The sequence below is a fragment of the Trachurus japonicus genome, chromosome 9 (assembly GCF_045865225.1).
Source record: "Trachurus japonicus isolate A0001 chromosome 9, Traja_1.0".
Taxonomy (NCBI): domain Eukaryota; kingdom Metazoa; phylum Chordata; class Actinopteri; order Carangiformes; family Carangidae; genus Trachurus; species Trachurus japonicus.
Genome location: NC_140915.1, coordinates 28,229,223 through 28,242,747, shown reverse-complemented (window position 1 = coordinate 28,242,747; position 13,525 = coordinate 28,229,223). Strand labels below are relative to the sequence as shown.

The 13,525-nt window shown below is 42.8% G+C and overlaps 1 protein-coding gene across 4 annotated transcripts in view; it reads left to right on the top strand.

The window, feature by feature from the left end:
* The window catches only part of adgrv1 (adhesion G protein-coupled receptor V1), a 112,657-nt gene that overhangs the window by 9,457 nt on the left and 89,675 nt on the right, over positions 1–13,525 (top strand). For all 4 annotated transcript variants that reach the window (XM_085787115.1, XM_085787117.1, XM_085787116.1 and 1 more), the window contains 11 exons: positions 2,741–2,928; positions 3,675–3,824; positions 6,197–6,292; positions 7,592–7,696; positions 7,868–7,981; positions 8,196–8,426; positions 8,564–8,901; positions 9,030–9,300; positions 10,670–10,996; positions 11,423–11,599; positions 12,000–12,223. In XM_085787115.1, the coding sequence (XP_085643241.1) occupies positions 2,743–2,928; positions 3,675–3,824; positions 6,197–6,292; positions 7,592–7,696; positions 7,868–7,981; positions 8,196–8,426; positions 8,564–8,901; positions 9,030–9,300; positions 10,670–10,996; positions 11,423–11,599; positions 12,000–12,223 (2,219 nt within the window). In that variant the 5' untranslated portion in view covers positions 2,741–2,742. The remainder of the gene's footprint in view (positions 1–2,740; positions 2,929–3,674; positions 3,825–6,196; positions 6,293–7,591; positions 7,697–7,867; positions 7,982–8,195; positions 8,427–8,563; positions 8,902–9,029; positions 9,301–10,669; positions 10,997–11,422; positions 11,600–11,999; positions 12,224–13,525) is intronic.

Sequence of the window (13,525 nt, the reverse complement as noted above, 5' to 3'; positions counted from 1 at the left end):
AAGCTTATTTTTCATTTGAGCCTGATGTCTAATTAAAGAGAACTTTTGACAATGCTTTATTGTTCTGTTGTAAAATAAATATAATGATGTGCATCACATATTTAGCCAGTGCAGTGGGTAATGCGTATTTATTGGCTTCTTTGTGAAGTAAAGTAATGCAATATAAAAGAAGAGTCAGCTGACTGAGGTTGGAATCACAGAGTAAGTCAATAAAAGCAGTTTTGGATGTTCATAATGTGAAGACTCCTCAGTTGTGGTGTTGTCTGTGGCTTGTTAGGGCGCCAGGTCCCAGAGTCCTGGCCTCAGCCATCATTTTCTGTTCCCTTGGCCCAGGATATTTGTGATGGACAGTGTGTTTTCATGCATTTCAGAGCTCTCCAGTGTCCTGGCCTGTCACCCAGCTGTCTAGCTGAGCATTGAGACCTTGCACTTCGGACGTATACGCCGTGTGTGTGTGTGTGTGCACGCGCACCACATGCACGTGACTGTCTCTTTGCACCTCTCTACATGGACTCTGACTCCCAGCCTTATCAATGTCAGAGGTCTGCGCCAGGCACTCCATGCTGCCTTTTGCTGTGACAGACAGATCCTTGGTCTCTGTAACCCCTGGGGTCAGGGTTGGCACAATGCATGATGCCAGCATAAAAACCGCCTTGCCTCTTATAAAACAGACCTGTGCCATCTGCTTTGTAGGAATTCCTTTGAAGGAAGTACTGCATCTGGGTCAATGCATGCAAAAGGGACCACCGCTCTATTTTGGAGTTGGGGGTTAGGAGGTTAGAGGGTTGGATGCTTGCTACCATCCATCTAAGAGATTGTGGTCTATGTGAAGTCGGGGAATCATTTGAAAGTTTGGGAGTGAGGTTTTGAAGCACAAAAATGTACTGAGGAAATATCCTGAGAGAAATTAGATCTTTTCTTCTGAAAACCTAAAGCAGAGATGACAGTTAGAGACTGAGATTAAATAAAATGTTATATTCAACATGATTCTATGTGATACAATTGCGATGATTTTAATTATTTGAAAAGCTTTCAAGCTGTGGTGAATCATTGCACAGGCAAGTGAATATATGCAGGTGTCCAGACTGCATGCACCCTCAGGCGCACGTTTACCCATTAGTTTTTGAATAATACTGTCTATGGCAGTGTCCGTGAGATGGCTAAGGAATTAAGGTTTATATCTTTACACTCAAACTCTCAGCCAGTGAATCAGGAAGTTCTCAACCCCAGGAGAGAGAGAGCAGGGCGGATAACAGGATTTATTCAGCCCTGGCCCCATATTGTCCTGAGACACACACTCACCTCTCTTCTCCCCCAGTCTCACCCTCTGTTCTGCCCTGTCCAGCCCCGTTACCCACCAGCTCTAAATCCTTTTTTGATGGATTTCCCAGCAATCTCTGTGGCATTTGTGTGACACGCACACACACACACACACAACACAACACAAACTCACGCAAATGCACATGATGTCTCTGTCACACACTTCCATCACATCTACATTAACTGACTCTGACTATATCTGTCAGCTAATGACTTCTGATGCTTAAACAGTGTCTCATTCTCCTCTCTAAGCTGTCAAACTGATTGATGGATGGCTGCTATTTAAACACTCACCAATACTGAAAATAACTCAGATTGATATAACAGTAATGGAACATATGAAAAATGGGATATTTTCAATGTCCAACTTTCCTAAATGATTTCTGCGAATGAAAACAGAACCAAACAGCATGACTTCATCCACCGTAGCTGCTGATGTTCTTTTTTCAACCTTGTAATTAAGAGCAAATATTTTTTTTAAAAAGACGTTACGTGTTCATACTCTTGGCAAGGCTCTGGTGGTGCAGATCATGAATGGGATGGGTAAGAGGCAGCTGGGAAGGAAAGGCAGGACAGAGTGGCCACAATTTAACTTTAAGCTGGCTCCACCCCACTTGTCATGCTGTGTTGTTTTGTTGTGCTAACCATGACAACTGTCTCAGCAGCGCCATCCTGTTTCAGGATTATTCTGGATGAGAGAGCTGAGCAAGATGCAGTTGAAGGGAGATGGACAGAGGGATGAGAGAAGTGGAGGATAGAGAGGTGTGGAAGAGATAACGTGTGAGGAAAAGTGAGGATGACTGGAGGAAGCAGGAGAGCAGAAACGATCATCAGAAAGAGAGAAGAGAAGAGGGGGAGTTTGTCTGAAGCTGTATAATGAAATACTGAAATTATTTACTCTGGTATAACACTAAATACATGTGGTAAAGAGGAATAAACTCAACAATAACTGGTTTAACAGTTATGACAACATGAGGACAACAGCTATTGGAATTAAGGAATAATGTTATGAATCACTTAAACCACAACGACCCGGAAACCTGCCAGCCAGCACGGCTGCACATTTTCAAAAGTCAGGCTTCAGAGCATGTGGCTGCTCTGTTTTGTACATAAGTTTTAATCCTCAACATTTTTTTTGAAATAACAGCACCCAGCAATGTAAAGTCACTGATAATCAGGATATCAAAAGTCTCTATATTTGATTTTATGTGAGCTTTTTTCTGTCTTAACTGAATTATTGTTTTCTGTGATGTCAGTTGAATTTCTTGGAGGTGAGGTGTAGGTTTTAATTTTTATAAAGCACAGAAACTCTAACTTAAACTCTCATTCTGTAACTTTGTTCATTTGCAAAACTTCTCAAATACCCATATTGAGATTTACTTGACATATGTATATTATGTCTATCCTCTCCCTTTCACAGGAATGCTCCCTGTCCTCCTGCTAGCTGGGTTGATTCTGGCTCTGTCCATCCCTGGCGCTGCGTCTGAGTCAGCCACACTGCGGTTCCTGGGGCAGACTCACTTTGTTGTCAACGAGACCAGCACAGCTGTGGTCCGGCTGGTTGTGGAGAGAGTGGGAGACCCGGTCAATGTGACGGCTTTGGTGCTGGTAGGTCATCCCTGATAACATATTGTGTAACAGTTTTCAACAAGCTTTCAGTTCACCAACGATATTATGTCTGTATCCAAAACAATCACATTTTACACATGTAAAAAGGCCACCTTGCTCTGTCGCTGGGCTGTCATTACTATGTTCAGTGAAGGGGAGAACATTGAACATCGAACACCTTGAGTATACAAAGAAACTGAAATCACAGAATGGGTCGTGGCTTTATGTCCTCCACACAGGGGCCAGTGTCAGCTGCTCACAGTTGGTGTCTGGAAAGGCGAGCTAGCCATGCAGTGGAGTGTGGTTTGGGGGTTTCCCATGCCTCTTGATATCTTTACCATACTTCTTCTAACACTAACCATTATACCTGGGCCGCCTCATGAGTTGCAGGAAATTAATGGGCATAGACAGAAGTAGTACATGGAAACCAAAGATCAAGAAGATAAAGTCACCATATGAATGGAAGGAAAAGAGACACGATCTCAATAAATGTTCCGGTGGAAAAAGCTTAAACAGAAAAAACATCAAGCCTGATTTCATCCCATGTGACTTTGTTGTCAAAGGCACAAATAATGTACCTGTAGCATCCCTGATTCAACCACATCTCGTTGCCTCATTCTCTTTTTGTGCCTCTCTTTGTGTCTTTCCTTTTTACATCTCCAAATGAATACAGAAAATATCTCAAACAAACAGAGATGTTGCGAAATGGTGAGTAATCCAATTTAATGTTTGCTTATTTCTCCCAGCTAGAGGGAGTCGACACTGGGGACTTTGAAGCCATTAATGCTGCAGCCTTTCTGCTCTCCACTGAGTCCAGTAAGACTATCTTCATTGCTGTGAAAGATGATGACTTGCCTGAAGCCGATGAGACGTTTACCTTCACCCTTAGACTACAGGTAAAGACTCATTGTTTCAAAGTTTATATACTGTATGTGTGTACCACATCTTTGTTTGCGTGACGACTCCCCCCTCCTCTCTGGAGCGGCAGCATTTTTTCCACAAAGTCCCACTGTTCTAATTCTGCCCCTGACCATCTTAAACCTTAACCCCCCAGCGACGAAGCAATAGGCAGTGGGGGCGTCACATAGTAAAGCTCTGGGAGGCTCTGAGCTGCAGGGCCTTTGATGTGTGTGCGTGCTCCATAGGACTTTTCCAGGATGGCGTGGGTGGGGCACAAATGTGTGCGTCTCTGAGGTTCCCCACTAAAAGACACCTTTGTGAAAAGGAACTAACTTAGACAGCCGCTGCTTCACCACACATTAGATTAAAGTAATTCTCTCATTCACTGTGCCCACTGATTTCAATGGACATGTCCATTATGTGGATTTCTATTCTATATAAGTTGTGTGTTCATCATGGCAGACAACTATAATAGGCGAAAGCCCAGTCTCTTACAATAAATGAATGGATTGGAAAGTGCAGTAACATCTTTTCATGCATTTTGAAACGCTTTTGCTGACTACCAAACGCACCATTGAAATTTGCCAAATGGACAGATGATTTGCAATGATTGCTTTTTGAGCATTTTATGCTTTTGCTGTGTGTAGTTTTACATAAGACAAAGATATTTTCAAGTTTGAAAATGATATCTAATAGGTATACACTGTAAATTCTTGTCAAAAGAATTACCATCACAGCTCAGGATGCTTAACACCTAAAGACTATCTCCATGGTTTCATATAACCTTTAGCCGTCAAGTGTGATTGATGAGCTAGGGGGCCTGGTCTTGCTGTCTGTCTGTATTCTTCCTCACCAAAAGACCTGAGACAAAGGTCATTGTGAATCACTGATTGTCAGCTATACGTATATTTGCAAAACAGCAGAAACTCTGAGCAGATGTCAGCTCGAGTGACTTTCTTCACAACATGTTCAATTAGATTCTGCATTTCTGTGACATCTGGTTTAGTCCAGTTGCACAATCCTGTATTTATTGTGCTCTGAGAGTGAAAGACCACATGAGGCCCACTTAGCCCTTCTGTTTACACTACAGCACAGACAAAGCTTTTGGCCAAATGCTCCCCTATCAGTTTACTGAAGAAGTGTCTAGAGGATAAATGTGCACTACTAGGGATGGCACCCAGAGGTGTCAGATCAAACACAAGTAAGACATAAAGGGTCAATCACAGTACATCTACCATGCAGGACAGCTAAATCTGTAAAAATCTGTTTCAATACAATATATTATCTGAGATTTGTTACAAATATGTATGACAAGACTTGTAAGATAACAGCAGTGTAGAATTGTGGTGGATGAGAGCAGGTGCAGCTCAGTAATGCTGTGCGGAAATGGGAAGCAGAAACAGACAGTTTGTAGTAGCATATGGCAGGTAGATACAAGCTGTCATTAATTAACTCATTTGTGTACACGAATTACTGTATAATTGAGTGTGTTTATGTAGTTCAGCACACATGAACATGTGTATGTGTGTTTTCAGACTCCTGGCTTGGCCAGTGACTTGGCTTTGTGAAAGCGTGTGGATTCTGTGTCACGACAAGAGATCAGCAGCGGAAAGAAAGCTCTGTTACAGCTGGGAAATGTCCTGTTTGAATAGAGGGATGAATGCAAGAGGCCCAAGCACTTTCTTGTTTCTCCTTTGTTTGCTCTCACCTCAACATGCACACACACTCACACGCATACTTACAGTGGCTTTGCTTAGGACTTTACCGTGCCCTGTCAAGAACCACATTGATTAGAGTTGATTTGATGGAACACTGTTGTGTGATTTGGTGGAAGCCCGTGCACTTGATCTCAGACATAGTGGTTGTGAGCAGAGTCGGTCCATTAGATGCTTGTGAAAACATTGGTTAGCTCACTAATGGAAATGTTGGAAAGTTACACTAAATAACAAGACTGTGGTCTGTTTTTTTTCTTTTAACCAGGGTTCAGAAAAAGGAAAACCCTCCTCACACAGATCACAGGTTGTTAAAAACTCGGTGTAATCCTTGTGGAGCTGCTGTGTGATTTTTAATCACACTGGGAGATGTTAAGTTTGTTTGGTCTTAGTGCCAATTCACAGAGCACAGCACATGTCCCAAGGAGGCATCCCACCGTGTGATAACCTGACGTATCAACTGGGCCGAGACCAGTACTTCCTCTCTTTGTGCCTTCACACCAGGGCCTCTCAGTGGGAACACAAGAATGAAGTGAAGATGGTGAATTAGGGAGGCGTTCTGGTTTTTTTTAACATGAGCATGAGTGTTGGGGGAGGGGGAGGATGTGATAAGGTACATACTGTAACTAACTACATAAGCTCTTCCCACTTTTCAGAGTTCCTCTAATGGTGTGACACTGGGGACACCAAACAAGGCAACCATCACCATCCTGTCCAATGACAATGCCTTTGGAATAATTGCCTTCAACTCAGTAAGAACCCCCCCACACACACACACACACCCCTTGTCTTTCCCCTTGTTACCATAATTCATTTTGTCTAATCCATTACATGAAAAACTATAGAAGCAGCACGCTCTTCCACAAAATACAAGAACTGGGTGCGAGACAAAAAAGGGCAAAACACAAGGTTTGCACACCAGAAGCAGCTCCACAATGATAAAAAAGAATAACTCTTATCTAACTCTAATCCATTACAGCCTGTGACATTTGATTTCTATCTATGATCAATTCTGGCTGCATCAGTTTATTTGTTTTGTTTTTTTTTAAGTATAATTTGGGGGCTTTTTTGCCTTTAATTGACACGATAGTAGAGAGAGACAGGAAATGGGAGGCAGAGAGAGGGGGAATGACACGCAGGATAGGGCCGCTCGACGCAGGATTCGAACTGGGGTCGCCTGCAGTGAGGACTATAGCCTCAACACATGGGGCGGGTGCTCTACCAACTGAGCTAAACACTGCCCCTAGCGTAATTATTTAACTACCACTATTATGATCGTTACTCACAGTTATCTTTGCAGGTATGAAAATTAGTAATTGAAGGAAATGGAAATAAAGGAAATTTGGGGATTTTTGGGGGGATTTTTTTTGGGGGGGGAGGTTATTTAAACAAGATATTTCCAATATAGAAGACACACAGAATCATTCAAGATATTTGCTGCCCAGAGTCTTGACCCCTTATTTTAGGGTCTGCTGACCAATATTGCAAAAGTTAGCTGCCCACACCAAACTTCACTTCGACTATTAACATCCAGTTGCATTTGTGACCATATTAATGACAATAAAGACCAGTGATGTTAATATGTTGTAGTTCAAATGGCAATAATGCCAGTAACGTGGTCGTGGGAGAATTGACCATCAAGTGGTTGTAGATTACCTGGGGCAATTAAAAACACAGCACTCCCTGGATTAACAAATCAGTGGGAGTCTATAGTGTTTCCATGGTAGCTCTGGTATGTTGGGAACTGTTTGTTCTACCACCCCCAGAAAGTCTCATATGCAGTGCAATCATTTGGCCTGCTTAGAATCAATAAAGGGGTCCTGGCCCCAGGAAAGGTGTTTATGTTAGTTGTGTTTTATGTACTAAATTATGTACCGTAGTATTCCTTTCTTTTCCTTCCCCAGTTCGGCTCACTTGTACTGCCTGTTTAAAAAATACATCTTGTTTCATCATCAGATTGTTTCTATTTAGAAGTGAATGACTGTTGAAACTAATTAAACTGAAGGGACCGGGCTACTGTTTGTGTGTTTTGTCTCTCTCACCCTCTTCAGACTGAAGAGATTGTAGTTGATGAACCCAGGAGAAGGAACCATTATGTGCCTTTCACCCTAATTAGAGAGAAGGGAACATATGGGACTGTGACTGTGAATTACGAGGTGAGAGAAGCAACATCAGATACTAAACATGTAATGTGTTTTTTCCACTGGCTAAAGATAGACTTTGAAAAAAATATATTATAAAGAGAACCATGTAATTATTTGATTATTTGTAGTTTCATGATTGATGATTCTATTATTTACATGCGGACCGTGTCTCCTCCTGTTCAGGTCTCTGAAGGCCCCAACCCTGCCATTGAGGATCTCAGTCCAGAAAGAGGGAACATAACAATCCCTGTGGGACAGGCTGTCGTGCACTTCAGTATCCTCGTTAAGGATGACCAGGTATTAATCAGACTCTTCACTGTGCATTTAAATACAAATCACCCATATTGATGAAGTTGTTTCCGCCTGTCTCTCTACAGACTTTGGCAGTGTCATTACTTAATTCACAAAAGATGACATGTCTGGGAAATGACTAAAATAATGAATAAAACTAAAGATCAAACAGTATATATTTATGTATAAACGAGTGTGCTTCTCTTTCTCTGTGGACCAGATCCCGGAGGATGATGAGGTGTTTTCAGTTAGGCTTACGGGCGTGGCAGGAGGAGCCCTTCTCAGGCCCAACGCCAGCAGTGTCCAGCTGAGAATCCGGCGTAATGACAGCCCACTGCGGTTCTCTCACTCTGTCTTGGCAGTACCAGAGTCTGCTGGAGTCATCGCCCTCAATGTGACCCGAGGTCAACTGACTGAAGATGGGCCACTCTTCGGCTCTGTTGACACCGAGGTTACATTCAATCCAGTTTCTTGTTTTCATACACTGCTGACTGTTTAAGAATTGTCCACGATCACTTTAAAGGTGTACGTATTGCTCAATAAGCACAAACTTAATTCAAATAAAACTCTGGGCAATACTGTCTTTAGGTCTCTGTAGATTACATGGTGGTGAGTGGTGAAGGACTGGGCAGCGCCACGCCAGCTGTGGATTTCCTCGACCTGCAGCCGGTCAGAACGGTCACATTCCCTCCGTTTGTGTACAAGGCAAGCCTGCTGTTCAACATCATCGATGACATCGTGCCGGAAATTGGAGAATCTTTTCATGTGGTTCTGCTGGAAGAGACCATCCAAGGAGATGCTGTGCTAGTACCACCCAATGCTGTGCTGGTGACCATCGAACCCAACGATAAGCCTTACGGTGTCCTGTCAATCAGCAGCAGTGCAGTCATTCAGCCAATCAGCATCAATGAAGATCTTACACAGAGGTGGATCATTTACAAACAATTAGGAAACAGTGATGACGCATGATACAATTATATACAAGTGGATGGATACTGAAATAGCTATTATAATGAAAAGAGTAAAATTCTATCCATGTTTATCTCTCCCACAGATTTGATGGCATCGTTATTGTAAGAAATGGAGGCAGTTATGGTGCCGTGTCCGCCAACTGGTCCATCAGTAGAAACTCCAGTGATCCTTCCCCAGTGTCAGACGACTTGGGGCCTGATGTGGGCACAGTGAGATTCGCTGCTGGTCAGGTGACTGCTGTGATTCCAATAAACGTTGTGGCAGATGATCAACCTGAAGAGGCAGAGGCCTTTGTCCTCAAACTTCTACCCAACACTGTAACTGGAAACGCAGAGGTGGACGAACCAATGGAGGTTAGTTTATAAGAAATTATTTATAAACCGGGATTATTTTATTTATTTTTTCATACTGATGGTTGCTCTCTGTTGCTGTAATGGTTTTTGACAGAGAGATAAGGCTGCACTTGTTAGGGAAAATATGCTCCAGATGTTGCGTGTCTGTTATGCATGTGTATGTGTTTTTGTGTGTCCTACTGTTGGCTACAGTGGCAAACTTGGCACATTCTGCAAAAGTCAACCTCTCAATGTGTCACTTTGCTCTGTGGGTGTTCCCTTAATGTGGTTCAATCCAAACAAAGCGGAAACAGCAGGCGCACTCTGTGTGTGGTGTCTGTGTGTGTGTTTTTTTTTAGAGAGCGTGGGGGATAGCATGGTTATAGCTTCCATCTTTGTCCAAGCCTCTTGGCTATGTGTGAAGGCAGTGGGCAGATCTAAGTCTTGTTTATGTTCAATGCACGAGATGAGACACAAACAAACTCTACTTCGGTCACATACAAACACACGCCAGAACAACCATCTCAGGTTGGGTCTGTTTGCCATCTGTCTAGACTGGATGAGCTGAGCTGGCTGGGAAAAAAATGCTGCAGAATTAATAAACATCTTTAGCAGAAGAACAAGTTAATCGATGTTAAAAAGCAATATGACACACACACATGCATGCATGCATGCACACAGACACACACACACACACACTGAGCTGTAAATCAGCTGTTGGTGAACGTGCCAGGCAAAGCATCAGACAAGTGTAGGTTTCAGGGAAATGAATGGCTCTCAGTTAAAATGCTCATGAAAACTACTCTAGCAGTTTTAGCACAGTTAATTAAAGAGGATGCCTCTCTAAAGTTAGCTCAGGGCTCTGTTTTACTACTTTCAGTCTCACTTGTTTTCTTTCCCCTCTCTGTTCCTCACCTCTCCTTTCTTCTTCTTATGACCCAAGATACGTTCTTAGTAACACAAAAACAGGATACACATCAAAGTCCTCCAAAGTAATTGATGGTAAATCTGGGCTTCATTGCAATTACCCACTGGCAGCAGCTTGAAGATCAGTCAGCTCCCTCCTCAAAGCACAGGAGACTGTGCGCGGCCCACAGGCACTCCTTCATTGGCAGTGCAGTTAAGACTTAGGTGTCAAACTTGTGAAATCACATTCTGACCTTTCCAAAACAGTGTGTATAACTAATTTAAGTCAATCAATCATGAGTCATCATCGCGGTAATCATAATCATCAACTCCATTTGATTGAGGGATTCAGAAAGGTAGTATTTGAGTTTATAAAGTGTTAATCAACATAAATATACCCTTTTAAAGATACTACAAATGTGTTTTTGACCATTTGTCAGTCAGAAGGAAACATGATCCGACTCTCCCTTCTCTCTTTCCCCAGATGGTGTTTTACATCCAGGACAGTGATGACGTCTATGGGCTTTTTCGGTTTGACCTTGCAAAAGAGCAGAGCATCCAGAGCCAACCCGAGGGCCGTTTTCTCTCGCTGAACCTCCTGCGAGATGGTGGCACACTAGGCGATGTGTCTGTGGCTCTCACTGCTCTATACATTCCTGCAGGCCCAGTGGACCCGGGGAGGGCCCGAGACCAGGTCCTGAATGTTAGCAGAACTGTTAATGTGGTGTTTACCCGAGAGCAGATGGTCCATGTTATACTGCCAATCAGGAATGACGCCTTTCTGCAGAATGGAGCTCATTTCTTAATACAGGTGACAATACTGGAAGCATGATTTTGTGTCTCTCCACTATGATTTTTTAGGTTGTAATTAAGGCAAAGATTTGCTGACATGTCCAAGAAAGGTGTTCTTTCTGTTTGTTTTTGCTCTTCAGCCCAAATCAGTGCCATCCAAAGTTAAAGTGCCTCATTTGCATGTGTGAATGGTTTGACATTGGCACTCAAATCGGGCATGTTGCTATGGGATTTGCCCAACTCTTCAAACTAACATCACCTTGGCTTTAAAGCAAGCAGAAATGTACAAGAAAAAGCCTTCTTCAGAAGCACATGACAACGAGATTAATGTATTTCATTTAACAATTCATGTAGAAACTATTTTATTTTTCATATCTTCTATCTGTTCCCTAGTTCACCTGTGTGATTATTTTGTTGACTGAGTTTTGTCTTCTATTTCCCCCAGTTAAATACGCTGAAACTGGTTGATATCAACCCCTCAATTCCTTCAAACAGCCCACGGTTCGGAGGACCTCTAAACCTGACCTTAACTGTCACCCCCGATATAGCCAACGGGGAAATCGGCTTTACAAGTAACACCACAGTGGTGGTTTATGAACCAGAGGATAGCAATACCAGCATGGTAAGATATACCCCAAGTTTTCAGCAGTACTACATGCAAGTAGGGTCAGATCTGTGGTGCTTATCTTATTGACTTATCAAACAGCACATGATGAAGTGACTTCTGAGAAATTATAAAACAACTTCCACTAAGGCCTTTGACTTTGTGCTGTGTTTTTGTTGACATTATTATCCGATCATCATGCAGTTGTCATGAAACCTATAACATTATAAATTAAGCACTACTGTTAACCCTAAAGAGAAGTTTCCACTGTAACTGCCTCTAATCACAGACTTTATAGTCACAGTGCTGCATGTAAGAAAACTCTCCCGGCTCTTGCCAAGTCAAATTTCTCTTTAGAAAGTGTGTATACTGTGTTTGCGTATGTGTGAGTGTTTAATCCTATTGTCGTTCGGTGCAGGTGAGCCTCCCTCTGCGACGTGACGGGACAGACGGCCGGGCTGTAGTGTTCTGGAGTCTTCGGCCAATCGGACCTAGTCGGGAAGATGTAACTGCTGATGACCTGCAGCCTCAAAATGGCTCTGTCGTTTTCCTCTCCGGGCAGAGTGATGCCTCCATCAACCTAACTATCATGGCGGATAATGTCCCAGAAGTAAACGAGACCCTACTGCTCACCCTGGATAGGTAGGAATATTACTGCTGCAGTTTGTTAACGCCAGTTTGCTTAATAAGTCATCATTTTGTTGATTATAGACGTGGCATATTAAACCCTAATCTTGTGTCCATAATATAAAAGCGTGGAAAATAATTTTTTGTTAGTGTTATCTAAGTGTTTTAGAGCTAACCGATATTTTATCCAAGACTGGGGAGATATGTGTGGGTACGATCTCATCCCATCATTTCTTTGGTTTTCTGGAGATATGTTTATGTGTTTGTGGTAACAGTTGGGGGGGTCGGTTCATCTGTTAGTCTTATGTTCTGATGAGAACGGCATCTCCCTCTCCCTCCCACTCCTCCCCTGCAGAGTGGAGACTGCACGCTTTATAGTGTACTTCGGGTAAGTGGAGAGTGGGGTGAACCTGGACCTTTTGTATGGCGTGAATCAGGACTTTGTTTTTCAGACAAGGGCCTACTTCAGGATTTCTAGGGTCTTTGGTTGATGTGGAGATGAGGGGGACTGGGATGGGGTGGGGGATTCTGTGATGGTGTGAAAAAAGAGAATCAAAAGAGGTTGGGTGTTGGGAGTAAATAGAGAATCTTCTTTCTGTGTTTTGCTCTAATTCAACCAGACTTAATTATGTGTAGACTTGTAGATGTCAGAGTTTGTATGCATGCAGCATCTTGGCTGTGAATGTTTGTATGGAGTGCTTCATTCTGTCATGTCTTTGTCTCTAATTTACCCGTCATGTGACATTTGCTTGGCTGCAATTTTCTCATCTTACACACACATACACCCCCCCACCCCCCGCTGTGGAGGATTAAAGAGGAAGGCATGCTGTTGATTGACATGGTTATTAAAAGTGGTCTAAACAGCAGGACTTTAAGATATGCAGTCAGTTTTGAATGGGAATCAACAATGCAAGGAATGCGTTCAAAAAATTTAATTTAAAGGGATACTTCACCCAAAATCAATAATTCACCAATTTTCTACTCACTGTCATGCCAAGGAAGGGTTTGGAGAACTTTCAGAGTCATCAAAACGCTTTTGGAGTTCCAGGGGGGGTCTGGCTGGCAACCGATATTCATATAATGGCGGCGGATAGTGTTCACTTTTGAATCGTCCAAAACACACATCCAAATGCCTCCATACTGCTCGTCCGTACTGACCCAAGTGTCCTGAAGCCGCGACATGAAAAAGTTGTCCAGAAAAAAATAATTTGATCTGTTTTTAGCCTTGTTGTAGTAGTAGCTCCCAGTGGCTCTGTTAATGTTGGTGCGCATGCGCGAAGTGTTCTTCCGTGTTTACATCATACATCCAATGGTTTA